Here is a 13,228-nt window from a genome sequence, read left to right on the forward strand (position 1 = left end):
CGTAGTGTAGGCAGACTAGGGGTTGACTTAAAGAAGCGCCTGCCAGTGGATGTTTATTTAGTATATTTAGTAGTGACAGTAAGTAGTTTAGTTAAGGGGGAAGGCAGCATCCGAATCACGGGGTTTAGAGAGTCTCGCCAAGCCCCATCTTTCTTTTGCCAGGGGATCTCCCGTTGACTATTACTTTCTACTTTACTTACTTTCATTCTTCCTCAGCAACGGTGATTTGACATCGTTCTCTACTTGGCCTTCTTGTTCTGCCGCCGACGGGAGAAGAACGAAGGAGGGAATCTTCATAAATCCACTCTCCATCCCTCCTGGCTCCATTGCGGACATCTTTCCCCCCCCTGCCAGTCCCGTGGTACAAAGTCCGGAATTCCACCCGCTGGCTCTGGGTCCATTCCATCCCATCATCCCATCTTATCCAACCTCTCCCCCTTCCCTCTCAATTTACAATTTGGCTACAGCCTGTGGCTCCCGCCCGACACACCCCCTGTTTTCTTCGTCAATCCTCGGTCCCTATCATGGAATAATCGCTGTTTGGTCTTCATCATACACATCGAATTTCGTTTCGGCCGCCTCTCTCTTGTTGATCGAAATTGGATTGAAGAAACCAGCTGGTTTCACATAGTGGACACCCTCCCAGGTGGTCGGGTCCCAATATGTCTTCTAGGAACAGCGCAGAGTACGAAGGTGTAAGCTTCTCTCACCAAAACCTGGCGATCACGAAGAAAGACTCATAATCTTATTCGCACCAGGATTCCTTTGACGATGCGCCCGAAGCCCCGAACACCCACGGCAGTCTGAACGTTTCCATTCCCCAAAGCTCTTCCACACGGTCTTTGACAGACAGCCCCCCGAGCGGATCGAATGTTGCCACGCCTCAATTGACGGAAGCTCCCCCGCTACCGGCGACTTCTCACGAAGACCACGAATCGGCCGAGGAGACAGATGATGCTGGCGTGGAGAAACAATCAGAAGCGGAGGATACCCCTCGCAAACAGAAACTCCAGAAATCTCCACTCTTGACTGCGCACAGGCTATCAACAACGTCTCTCGACGACGTGAACCTTGCCAGTAGCAACAAGGACGATGAATCGACTGAAAACCAGCCGTTGAGCCAGGAGCTCAACTCCGGTACCCCTCCTCCATTCTCCTCTAGAGATTCCACGTCGTCCCACAGCTCGCGCCTCCAGGGATCATCCAACGCTTCTACCGCAAAGAATCAAACCCCTGTTGCACCGCCCCCTCCGCCAACTCGATCGTTTACCAGCCCGTTTGCATGGCTGTCTCGAAGCTCGTCGGGCGGAAAGGACGCCAAGTCGCCTCCGGCACAACCACGTCGGAATACGGCCGCATCCATATCGACTATTGCCAGCAATCCGGAAATGGGTCGTCACCACGATGGGGAGGATGTTGATGGTCTAGGCCATAGAAAGCCGAGGCGCAGCAGCCTCAAGGACCAGTTCAAACAGCTCAGGTTGCGGGAGGAAGGACTCGCGTCGGAGAATGACGAGGCTAGCGTTGCGTCGGGACGTGCAAGTTTCACGGCCGGAAGTCCTCCACCCAGCATACCGGAAGAAGGGGAGAATGGCCTTGCGGCCGCCCCCCGGGCGACGTCGCCGCCTAATGGAGCGTCAACCGTCAACCCTAAGCTTGCCCCGGGAACTGTTGCGGGTATTTCAACCTCTGCAACTGACGCGTCTGCGCCGGTAGACTGGGAGCTCTGGCAGCAACTAGTCAACAATGGTGCGCAAGCGTTGAAGGGGGCCAACTCGGATGAACTGAATGCCGCTATCAAACGAGGCATTCCCCAAACTATTCGTGGAGTGATCTGGCAGGTTCTGGCCGACAGCAGAAACCCCGAGCTTGAGGAAGTATACCGGGAGCTCATTGCCCGTGGCACGGACAAGGAGAAGCAGGGCAGCCCCAATGGTACCATTAACGGAGAGAAGGACTCAACGGCCTCTTCATCTCGCTCATCTGTTCGATCGGAGCGTTCTGCCTCGGTGGCCCACTCGGTCAATGGTTCGAGTCCTTCCCAGGAGTTGGATCCCGAGAAGCTGTCCAAAGAGCAGGCCGCAAACGAAACAGCTCGGAAAAAGAAGGCCAAAGAGGAATCAGCCGCACTTCTGAAGCTAGAGAAGACTATTCGTCGTGACCTCGGTGCTCGCACAAGCTATTCACGCTACTTCGTGTCGCAAGGAAACCAGGAGGGGTTGTTTGGGCTCTGTAAGGCATACGCCTTGTATGATGAGGCCGTGGGATATGCTCAGGGGATGAACTTTATTGTGATGCCATTGCTATTCAATGTGAGCAGCTCTACCTATCTACTAGAACATCATAAACATGATTGCTGATGCTAAACTTATTTTAGATGGACGAGGCTGAAGCATTCACGCTCCTCGTGAAGCTCATGAATCAGTACGGACTGCGGGAGCTTTTCATCCATGACATGCCAGGTCTCCATCGCAGCTTATATCTGTTCGAACGCCTGCTGGAGGATGTGGAGCCGGCTCTCTATTGTCACCTCCGGCGGCGGGGCGTACCCCCTCAGTTGTATGCCACTCAATGGTTCCTGACGCTATTCGCCTACCGATTCCCTCTTCAGCTGGTTCTTCGCGTCTACGATCTCATCTTCGAAGAGGGCCTTGAGAATACCATCTTGAAGTTCGCCCTGGCTATCATGCGCAGGAATGCAGACACTCTGTTGGGCATGAGGGACATGGCACCGTTAACAACCTTTTTGAAGGAGCGCCTCTTTGACGTTTACATTGATAAGCAGCCCTCAGCGTCATCTATCTTGGAGTCTGGTTTCTTCGGAAGCTCTGGGGCCGCGGACAAGGAAGTTTACCGCGCCGACATCATGGTCCAGGACGCTTGCGCCATCCCTCTGGAGCCCGAGACGATTCGCGCGTACACAGCGGAATGGGAGGAGATGGTACGGACCGAGAAGGAGCGCGAGCAGGAGCTAGACAACCTTCGGCACACCGTTGCAACTCAAAGTGCTCGGATCCGACTACTGGAGGAGCAGGCCGAAGCATCAGACAAGGAGCACGTGCAACTTGCGTCCGAGCTGGTGCACCTGAAGGTGGAAAACGAAGAATTAACGGACATGAACGATGCCATGAAGATGCAGGTCACCGAGTTGAAGAACGTCGTGGATAAACAACCGGCCGAAGTCGAGGAGAAGCTGCGGACTGAGATGGACCGCATCATGAAGCGCAACATGGAAGTCCAAAACGAGAACCGGTCGATGGTCGAACAGATGGCCGAGATGGAGAAGGAGCTAGTGGAGGCTAAGATGAAATGGGCTGAGGTAAGTTCCCATCAATATGCGATCAAGTGAACGACATCTGACCCAACTTAACCAGATTCATGATGAATACGAGAACCTGAAACAGAAATGGAGCGATCTTCGCAAGGCTCTCAACTGAGCAGCGGGATGTAGATATATTCTAACCTGAGTTTAGCGGGTGTTGCCTGGCTTCGCTGCTTTGCTTTTCTTCGTCCAGCTTCCAACCATTCACTACATCTCTGTTACTATCTGTACATTTAAGCGGTTGGCACGCGTGGGAGAAAGCCTTGTTGGGTAATTATGTTTATGTTCACATTCAAGGCAACCACGGGCGAAGAAACTATCTTTGTTAATTGTATCAATGTTGTTCTCTCTTATGTTATATCAGCAGCAGCGGCAGCAACAACATGGCTAGCACTCACTCACTTCATGACACATACCGAACTGACCCTTTTTCCTCTCACCATTGTGACACGTTGACATTATTGTTTTATGTGCCGAAACAGAACCAAGTGTGAAGTAGTGGCATAAAACCAATACTAGATGTATACCATGAATCAAACCAGCAGTAGCCTTATCATCATCTATACATGAAAACATACTGAAAATCATAATACTAGAAAACATGAAAGAGAAAAAAGAAATATCTACAACACACTCTCAAAAAACGTCGTCAACTTATCCGTCCTAACAGGTCCCACAACCGCCTTCAACGCCTTATGCGCCTCACACTGCTCATCATAGTAGACCATATCCTCCAGGGACGCGAACGTCGTCTTCACAGACAGATTCCAGCCCTGGTTGCGCTCATCCGGGATAGAGGCTCCCGCGGCCGAGCTGAGGATGTAGGGTTTTCCGTCCTGTAGATATACATACCCTTATTAGCCACTGTCTGCATACATACATACATAGGGGATTATAAAAGGGGGGGAAAGGAGGAAGAAAGGGAAGGAGAGGTATACCTTAACAGCCGTCTTAGCCAAAACCTTATACTGCTCTAGGACGCGATCGCGGTCCGCGTCATTGGGGATTTTGAAGAGGGTGATGCGTTCGATAGGGGCCATTTTGCGGGTGAATGTGGTGAAGGTTCTTCGGAGGAACACTGAATAAATTGATTAATATCAGGGCCGATGATAATGTGTTTGTATGAGATAATGCTAGGAGGGAGGTTGGTATGGGGTAGAGGGGGAAGAGGAGAGGGAGATGGAGGGGTATTTATACTGGTAAGTATGGATATATCCGATGATGGGGGGGTACTGCGGGGTAAAAGAAAACTAGTATTATGTTCTGCTCTGCTCTCGGTAGTAGAAAGGTTCGTAGAGAATAGGCGACTGTTGGCTGGAGAATGGATGATTGCTGGGAATGAGTGTATGGATCTTCGTGTCGGCTTCCGACGGATGTTCGGATGGGGGAGCTTGGTTTCCCTCGGATCTAAGGTAGTTACGGATGTTGGTGGGGGGAGTGGGTTTAGTGCTATTGGTGTTTACTTGAGACTTTTGGTGATATGTGAAGTTGTTGATTGAATAGTTCTGTACATGAAGAATTGATTTGCATGAATGTCAACTGCAGTGTAACGGACAGGAGGCGTGCATGCAGGATGGGATGTTCTGCATTCGAGAGACGGAATGAATGGGTTGGCGGAATTGGGGGTGAGGAAAAGATTCCGCCCGGGTATGTTTTTTCTCGGGTCTGTGGGATGGCGGAATATTACCAGGCTGGACACCACATCAACTACCTTTGCTGGTGGATGATCAATTCGGTTGAATTATTGCTTGCTTTCAGTGTTTAATGATATAATTGCTATTTTAAATGTTGTACACATAGCTATTGGACCGAATATGTAGTAAATAAATAGCTTGTGGGAATCCACTACCTGCTTAGTATACTTCTTGTCCTCCAAGTTGCCCTTGTATGGAGCCTCTGCTTCAGGCCCTATTTTATTATAGCCCGCGCCCGTTACCAGGAGCCGTGATCAGAGGTAGCCTTAATGATCGTCGGTAGGGCGAAGGAAGACCATGCTAGGCGCACGCCGTCGAATGACCACTTCGATAACATCGTGGCATATCTTGGACAGTGGGATAGACAGCGCAGAAGTCGACTAACTCATCAGCTTCGTGAGCTTCGCCCTCATCATAAAGGACCCTGCTTAATGGGCTCACAAAGACCGCATGAAAGAGTGCGCTTTCAGACTCGGTAGGCGAATGGTTCACCCTCGAGGTGTCATGAATGGCCTTTTGCCAGGCATTCCCAGCATATCGAGTAAGATAGCCTGACACGACACCAACGGGCCTGTGGGAATTTATATCAATCTCTCCCTATCCAGCTGAGTGGTGACTCCAATTGGGAAATCGGAACCATTGACACCACGTATATGAATGGAGAATGGCTTATAAACAGGGCCAGTAACCGGAATGTTGTATGCAAGATCCCACGAGTTGTACTCGAGACCGACTCTCAATCTCCGCCATCAAGCGAACTATATGTATGAGAGTCGGTATTGTTAGCTCGACGCTAAGCGATCGACGAATTCATGGATGGTATCCTCAATGGGACTAGAACAGCACGTCTGAGTTCCGACGGACCCAATCTGTCCACACACGCTGCGTTCAACGTGTCCATAGCCAGCCTGCGCAACGCGAGATCTCCAAACCGCCTGTTCGTCCGTCTTTGATCCGTAGAATCTTACTTCAGATATCATTGACAGGCTCCGGTCTACTCTTGAAGTAGATCTTGTACTTCACGATCTCGACAATCTCCAACTCTTCTTTGTCGTCGGCGGCCGCACCCAATTCCTTCTGTCTCCGCTGCACAATTGCAAGTGGCTGTGGTAGCTTTTTGACCTCTCCGGTCATTCGCTGATACCGTCCAACATATAGATAGACCCTCTTCATCCACTTTGTATCGTCTGGTGCCGTAAACTGTGGGGAGTAATCGGGGAACATGAGCTTGCCGATGGGGGTTTCGAACACGGGGGCACCATTGGGATTGCCGGAACCGTCGGGTGATGAACCTGATGACTCATTGTTTTCGCTGTTTTCTTGCGAGGGTATGTTGATAGTGCCTTGGAGCTCGAGGAGGGCGAGACCGGAGGGGGTTTGCAGAAGCTGGGGGAGGGGATTGTTGACGCGTGCGGAGGGGTTGGACGCGCGAGGGTGGAGGGGTATTGATGGCATTTTGGAATCACTGTCGTGTGAAAAAAGGTGTTTTGTGGGAAAGAAACGGAGCTCGTTGTTTTGGTACGAGGAGAGTGTATAAAGGAGGATATCGAGGGCGTGGCAATTGGGCTTTGGAATTGGAGGTCGCGAAAAGAGAGATTAAGATTAGCGCGTCACGCCAATCTCGTATCTTATCGGCATTTCCTCTTTGGGATGTAGTGCCATCAAGGCGGCTTTGGAAGTTGCACATGGTTTAAGAGCTTGAATTTAACCACGCCAAGATAGTCTACAAGCTACAGTCTACAGATGTTATGTCTCTTGAAGCTGGAAAACGATGGTAGATGTCAATTTGATAGCTGAATAGGGTATTATCCTCATCGAAGTCTTCGATTTTCGTCAAAGACAAGAGCAACAGCGTAATGATGCGGACACTGTATACCATATATAGGACACACGTCCTGTTCAAATCTTGCAAATAGAGAAGCGAACACGTGCTGTTGACTTGTTCTACCGGCCCCCAAACCCGGTATGATCCTGTCTGAATCATCACCCATATGCACGTACATGCGGTTGGCCAGGTTCTGAGAGAAGGGCCAATGGTTGCCAACATTCAAGGGAGTCTAGTCCAAGGAAGCAGAGGCCTTGCCGAGCTGGAGCACATTGGTCTCACACAATGTATGTACCCGTGCTGCAGTGTTGCTTTGCGGCATCTGGCCAATGCAACTCGAGCAGGCAGGCAAGTTATTCGTGCCTGACAATTAGGCAGGTGGAGGTGAGAAGATTATCCTCGATAATAGTAATGCGTCTGCCATATACGGCTCAAGTTTTACGATAGCACGCATCTTCCAGATGACCCAAGCCTCGGATGGCTTCATTTACCATGTCTTCGCCGCTTGTGCCGGCGGGGCCTTGCATCTTGCCGTAGCGCAAGTCGCTCATTTCTCCGACCGTGTTGTTGAGCATAGTCAAGATCGCTGTTGCTTCCTCATCGGTCTCAGAAACTTGACGATCAATGTCCGAGATGGCCTTCTCCATGGCATCCAGGAGACTGGATGGTGAATGATAGTCGGAAGACGATGTTTGTCCGAACAATTGGACATCCATATCCATCTCACGCTGATCGCTAGAGCTGAGTCCGTCAACACCTGTTTTGGCGACGGACTTCCGGAGCTCTGCTTTTTGGGTCTTCCCCTGGCGAACCTCCTTGTCAATGTTGCCGTTGACGAGGTCCATGTCATTTTCCCGTAGCTCTTGCAGTTCGCGGTAGAGCGCCCTGATGTGCGGATGAGACCGCAAACGCTTTGGGAAGAGCTCAGTAAACTGCTGTAACGACATGATCGTCGGCAAAGGAGCCGGTGAGAGCAGAAAATTGCCCAGAATTGAGGATTCCGTAGGCGCCATGGTGGATGAATAGCAGGATGGCGCAGCCAACACACGATAAAATTATGGCTAACACTGAATTCAACTAGTTTGCCCTTTGGAGGCTTTATTTGGTTCACCTTCTGAGGTGATATTGTCTTGTCGCTGCTGTGTTACCCTCAATCGGAGTGTATCGCGTCTTGCGCCGATTAAGTTACCAGAACACCAAGGTGGCTGGGGTGGAACAATGATTGAGTAACAATGCTCAGCTTGCTGAAGTGAGCGACCGTAGCCGGTTTGTATGCAAGATTAATTGATGATACGTTGCTGGTGTTGATGGAATAAAGAGAGAGGAAGATGAGATGGCGGCAGACAAAGCAATTAAAACTAGCCGGGAAAGTTCGTGACTTGCCCTTTTGGACGCGTTCCTCATTCAGTCGTTCCGCTTCCTCTTCTTGTCCCAACCGCGACATGCTTTGAACCCTCACCACTTCTGCAACCCCATTATCCTCTCTAATTGGCATTGGATCAGAGAGATTCGTCTTGTTCCGACCATCTTCCCGAAATAACCAGGGAATAACCAGCCATTCACTGTGAGACCACCGGCTCCTGTCTTATATTGGAGGTTCTGACACTGCTTGGAGCCAATCAACTATCTTCCAAACCAGCCAGAATCATTATAAGCTGGCTGTATGCAAGGCCTAGTGAAAGTTCACATCTGCCACATCACTTCTCTGCTCGTGTGCGCACAGTTGCCATTTTATTCGCTTGCTTAAGTCACTGTTCATCTCAGTGCACGTGCTTCGCAGAGGCGAATTTGACTTGACGAGACCTTAAATACCTGTCTCACCATTCTACTCCGTGTTTCTAGCTGTTTCTTCTCGCGATCAAATTGGGGAAACCTGTGGCTGGTATTTTGATTTGCTATAACAGCATCCTACCCCTCAGTGACAGCAGACACCCCTTGATCTGTCTACGCGCCACTTCATCTCAAAATGGCTCCAACAAGCCAAATGACCTACCAGAAGGACGAGAGGGTTCTCTGTTTCCATCATGAAATCCTTTACGAGGCCAAGATCCTTGACCTGAGGCATACAGACCCAGAGGACCGTAAGAGTCCTTACGAGTATCTAGTCCACTACAAGGGCTGGAAGAATACGTACGTATACTCTAGTGTTATCCCCCTTCATCTCTCCAAATTCTCTTACCTCCTGTTTTGTGATGGAATTGTGATTCTGCTCTACATGGCAGAAGGACGGGGTTCGCGCAATTTCCCTTCTGCCGGTGAAGCCACCATCACGCCGGAATGGAGAGCTGTCCTTGTCAGAGCCACAATTGCTGACATTTGTTCTGTCTTTCCAGCTGGGATGACTGGGTTCCCCAAGACCGCCTTCGTAAATTCACGGAGGAAAACAGAGAATTAGCCACCACTCTTCGTCGTGAGGCAGAGGCTGCATTCCGCCAGAAGAGCACCAAAGCCTCTGTCAAGAAGAGGGGAGGCTCCGACCGCAGTTCCGCCCGAGGCAGCGAGGAAAGGCAAACCTCAGTGCCTGGCCGCGGAACCAAGAGAGCTCGTGACAACGATATCGAAAAGGTAAGTCTGCTGCATTTTTGCCTTCAATATTCCCTGTAGCCTGTCACACCGCTAGTGACGGTGCGCACACGGGACAGCACTATTGATCACACATACTAACTGTGTCATCACAGGAGGAGAGCTTTTACGTGCGGCCTTCAGTAAGGATCGCAATGCCAGATAATTTGAAGTCTCTCCTAGTGGATGATTGGGAAAATGTCACCAAGAACCAGCAAGTCGTGGCTTTGCCTGCCAAGTCCCCGGTCAATCAGATTTTGGACGACTACGTCAATGAGGAGAAGCCCAAGCGCACAAGCTCGGCTGATACGGACGTCCTTGAAGAAGTCGTCATGGGTGTGCGTGAATACTTCGACAAAGCGCTTGACAAGGTTCTCCTATACCGGTTTGAGCGCGAGCAGTACCGGGTTCTCCGCAAAAAGTGGGAGGCAGGTTCGGGCGACTACGCCGACAAGGGACCACTCGACATCTACGGTGCAGAGCACCTGACTCGTCTTTTTGGTAGGTTTTCTGTCTTGATCTGCCATATACATGGCTAACAGATACTCCATAGCAACCATGCCCGAGCTCATTGCACAGACAAATATGGACCTCCAGTCAACGAATAGACTCCGTGAAGAACTGTCCAAGTTCACCATCTGGCTGAGCAAGAACTCCAGCCGATACTTTGCTACGAGATACATGACTGCGAGCAATGAGTACATTGAGAAGTCGCGTGGCGTTCCGAATCCAACTCCTGGAACTGCGACATCGCGTTTAGTCTAGACATGTGCCATTGATTGATTCACTTATGCGTTTGCTTTTTCTCCACTGTTTTTCTTCGAGCATATCTTATCTCCTCCCTTCTTTCATTCGATTTCGTTCGAACAACTTGGGCTGCGACAAATGGTTAGTTAGCAAAGACTGAAGTTGATTTTATGTATGTTACGGCGATGATCATACTTTTTTTCGTGTACCATTAGTAGGATAGAATTGGAATCACTCAGCTAGCGGAACTGAAATATCAATCACTTTTCCAATATGTGTAACTGATCAAGGCATATTCATTATACTGGCCAGCGAAGGTATAAAACAAAAGTAACAAGAACTAAATTTCCACCATCACCTAGTATCTAATCCGCTACCCCAAGCAACAGACACAAATCACAGCCAAAAGACACTCACGAAGAAACACAAAAGCAGCATCGTCCTAACAACCTAAACAACCAACCCCCTCGCATCATCGACCGCACACCTCGCCGCCCTCTTCAACTCCATCTTCCAATCCGCTTCACGATACCTCGTCCATGCGCCTAGCCCCTCCGGCGGCTGAATGCTCAGCGTCTCATACCCCTGCTTGATGATTCGATGAACTTCCCGAGGACTCAGATTCTTTTTCAGGTTCGCCGGTACCGGCACCGCTTCTCCACTCTTTCCCGCCGCTTCGGCATTCTGATCTGGGTCCACGAATAATAGCGTGTAGAAGTGTGTGGAGACGGAAATCAGCGTGTCGATGGCGGCTACGTGGACTTCCTTGTTGGTGTCTGCGCCAGCAGATGCGGATGCCGGGGCCTTGAAGTTGTAGACGTCGCGGAAGCGCGTGATGATGGGGCCGGTTTCGACGAGCTTGTAGAAGAGGTCGTCGTAAGAGAGCGGGTCCGGGAGGAAGGTGTCGCCGGAGGAGACGCAGAAGGCGATGAGGTTGATGAGGGTGGTGGTTAGGGTTGTGGTGTGTGGGTTGCTGGTTAAGTCCGGGGCGTAGGTAGTTAGGAAGCGCGTGAGGGAGAGGAGGGTGCGCCAGAGTTCGGACCAGTGGTAGGTGAGGCGGATTTTGTTCATCGAGAGGTAGGTGAGGAGGCGGAGAAAGATCGATATGCAGTGGCTTTTACTAGTTAGTTTTGTGTTTTATGTTGGGGAGAGGCGGAAGAAGGGAGAAGGGTACCTGTAGAGGTTGACGTCGAGTCGGCGGCGGAGATTGTGGGTTAGGGTGTCGATGAGAAGGTCGAAGATGACGGTTACTAGGACTCGATCGCCGTTGACGAGAGGGAGATATGGCTGTCTTTGACGGCAGAGGCGCACTCTGCGCTTGCTTTCTTCGCTGCAGAGTTGCTTGCATAGCGTGCTGTCTTCGGAGAGGATGCGCAGGGTGAGGAGGTTCAGCTCGGCGTAGTGGGCGACTCTTGGGGACCGATAGGCGTGCTGTAGGAGGTAGGAAGTGAGGGAGAGGAAAGAGGCGAATGGTGTCTCCTCGTTGTCCTTCTCGGGAGCCGCGCTGATGAGGTGGTAGCCGAAGAGCTTGTTGGCATTAATGAAGTCATAGGTGGCGAGGAGGATCGCTGCTTGTTGGGCCGGTCTGGTGTTGTTAGCGGGGGATAGCCTCTAGGAATTAGGAGAGGCTTACAGTGCTGCGAACAGATCTTTGGCTTCTTCTGCGGTTGGCGTGCCGGCTTTCTCTTTCTTGCCCGGGGCAAGTACACCCAATCCGAAATAGATCAGGGTACCGATGAGAGACCAGCCCTCCGGAGAGTCATCTTGCACTGCAACATAGCCGTTTCGCAGAGCACCACAAGAGAGACCGACCCCCTTGGCAATCTTCTGGATACTGGCCTCGTTGACAAAGTCATCGAGTCGCAGCTGGTAGGGGTTTTGAAATTCGAACTTGTTGTAGTTTGCCAGCAAACCCAAAAGCACGAATGGCTCGAACATTTGCATTGGGGTTTCCGTTTCTTGGACGAACTAAATTGAAGATTAGTTTGGTTATGGAATGTTTGGGAAGTAACAAACCTTCATGAGAGAAGGAAACAGGTCCCGGTGTGTGAAGTAAGAGACCAAACTTGTCTTGTATGCCCCGCTAGTCATGGCGATGGCGGCTTTTATGGCCTTGAGACGGATATCATCTGGTATTGATTAATGCACGGTCGAAGTGATGTCGCTCATGAAAAAGGACTTACAGCTGCTGCCGTTCCGAATGATGCCATCCAGGACAGTGACAAAGTTGGAGATCACATGGTCCACATGGTCGAGACCAGCAAGAACAGTAATGACATCGGAGCTGGGATTGGTGTACTTTTTCTTCAGGACACATGCTAAGAAGATCGTCAAGGTCTAGATCATAGTTAGAAAGTGATGGCAGTCGTCGGGCAATGCACGTACCTCTAGAGCATAGGAATCCACCGGACTGGAGGTGGAGGCCGCTTCGCGAATTGCGCGAGCAAAGAGTTGCTGTGTTTGAATCTGCTAGAGTGTTAGAAGGGACTGCCTGTTGATAGACCAAGCATGGTGGTGACGCACCTGCAAGTTGAGGGTCTCGTCAGGACTGAGCTGGTTCAAGACCGCAGTAAGCCGAGTACGATCGGGAGGCAACAAGAAAAACTCGCGCCAAAATCCCTCCGATGGCTCTGCATAGTCGGTGGTCTAAGAAATTGGGTAAGCTGGAGTGGTATATACGCCGCGGGGACTATGATACATACTTGGAATAGATTCTCGTATAGTTGCACGATCTTAGGCTTGAAGGTTTCGGGTCTACTTTGTTGGGTTAAGGGGGATTCCATTGCGTTAGGTGAGAGGAGTGGCGGTCAGCATTAAACATGGGACCGCTGCCAGCATCACAAATGGGAAGTTCAAAGAGCCAATATGAGATTCGATAACGAGCGGGCCGATGGAAGAGGGACTTGGAAGTGGACATGAAATGGTAGTCGCCAGCTTATTCGACCACCACTTCATTTCTCTTTTTCTGCCTATTCGGGCCAGCCCACACCAGCCACTCTACACCCCTGCTCCCCCACCAGCCACGGTTTATGTATGAAGGCGCCACAGTTCTGCTTTGTATGGTGTGAAAGTAGGAGA

General features: G+C 50.6%; 5 protein-coding genes across 5 annotated transcripts; 2 read left to right on the top strand and 3 right to left on the bottom strand.

The window, feature by feature from the left end:
• The first annotated feature begins 314 nt into the window (after positions 1 to 314).
• On the top strand, positions 315 to 3,837 carry BO83DRAFT_382214 (putative GTPase activating protein (Gyp5)). The gene is made up of 4 exons (XM_025532182.1): positions 315 to 695; positions 759 to 2,312; positions 2,378 to 3,319; positions 3,375 to 3,837. Exons 1-4 carry the CDS (start codon positions 663 to 665, stop codon positions 3,435 to 3,437), a joined length of 2,592 nt encoding a protein of 863 aa, XP_025383516.1. The 5' UTR covers positions 315 to 662; the 3' UTR covers positions 3,438 to 3,837.
• Positions 3,668 to 4,867, bottom strand: BO83DRAFT_382215 (Dabb family protein). The gene is made up of 3 exons (XM_025532183.1): positions 4,520 to 4,867; positions 4,261 to 4,400; positions 3,668 to 4,158 (listed from the first exon to the last, which is right to left on the bottom strand). Coding segments are annotated over exons 1-3 (354 nt in total). The 5' UTR covers positions 4,521 to 4,867; the 3' UTR covers positions 3,668 to 3,945.
• A 1,118-nt stretch (positions 4,868 to 5,985) lies between these two features.
• Positions 5,986 to 7,854, bottom strand: BO83DRAFT_323317 (uncharacterized protein; the record flags this gene model as incomplete). The annotated part of the gene is made up of 3 exons (XM_025527927.1): positions 5,986 to 6,481; positions 6,893 to 6,911; positions 7,284 to 7,854. The coding sequence occupies 3 exons, from the start codon at positions 7,852 to 7,854 to the stop codon at positions 5,986 to 5,988; spliced, it is 1,086 nt and encodes a 361-aa protein (XP_025383518.1).
• Positions 7,855 to 8,807: 953 nt separating this feature from the next.
• BO83DRAFT_392940 (MRG family protein) lies at positions 8,808 to 10,168 on the top strand (the record flags this gene model as incomplete). The annotated part of the gene is made up of 5 exons (XM_025532961.1): positions 8,808 to 8,971; positions 9,175 to 9,406; positions 9,446 to 9,466; positions 9,520 to 9,904; positions 9,957 to 10,168. The coding sequence occupies 5 exons, from the start codon at positions 8,808 to 8,810 to the stop codon at positions 10,166 to 10,168; spliced, it is 1,014 nt and encodes a 337-aa protein (XP_025383519.1).
• A 271-nt stretch (positions 10,169 to 10,439) lies between these two features.
• Positions 10,440 to 13,060, bottom strand: BO83DRAFT_369866 (ARMH3 family protein). The gene is made up of 8 exons (XM_025529879.1): positions 12,853 to 13,060; positions 12,674 to 12,796; positions 12,536 to 12,616; positions 12,334 to 12,487; positions 12,167 to 12,279; positions 11,784 to 12,118; positions 11,325 to 11,735; positions 10,440 to 11,264 (listed from the first exon to the last, which is right to left on the bottom strand). Exons 1-8 carry the CDS (start codon positions 12,931 to 12,933, stop codon positions 10,601 to 10,603), a joined length of 1,962 nt encoding a protein of 653 aa, XP_025383520.1. The 5' UTR covers positions 12,934 to 13,060; the 3' UTR covers positions 10,440 to 10,600.
• Between the last annotated feature and the right edge of the window lie 168 nt (positions 13,061 to 13,228).

This window comes from Aspergillus eucalypticola (genome assembly GCF_003184535.1).
Source record: "Aspergillus eucalypticola CBS 122712 chromosome Unknown BO83scaffold_33, whole genome shotgun sequence".
Lineage (NCBI taxonomy): Eukaryota > Fungi > Ascomycota > Eurotiomycetes > Eurotiales > Aspergillaceae > Aspergillus > Aspergillus eucalypticola.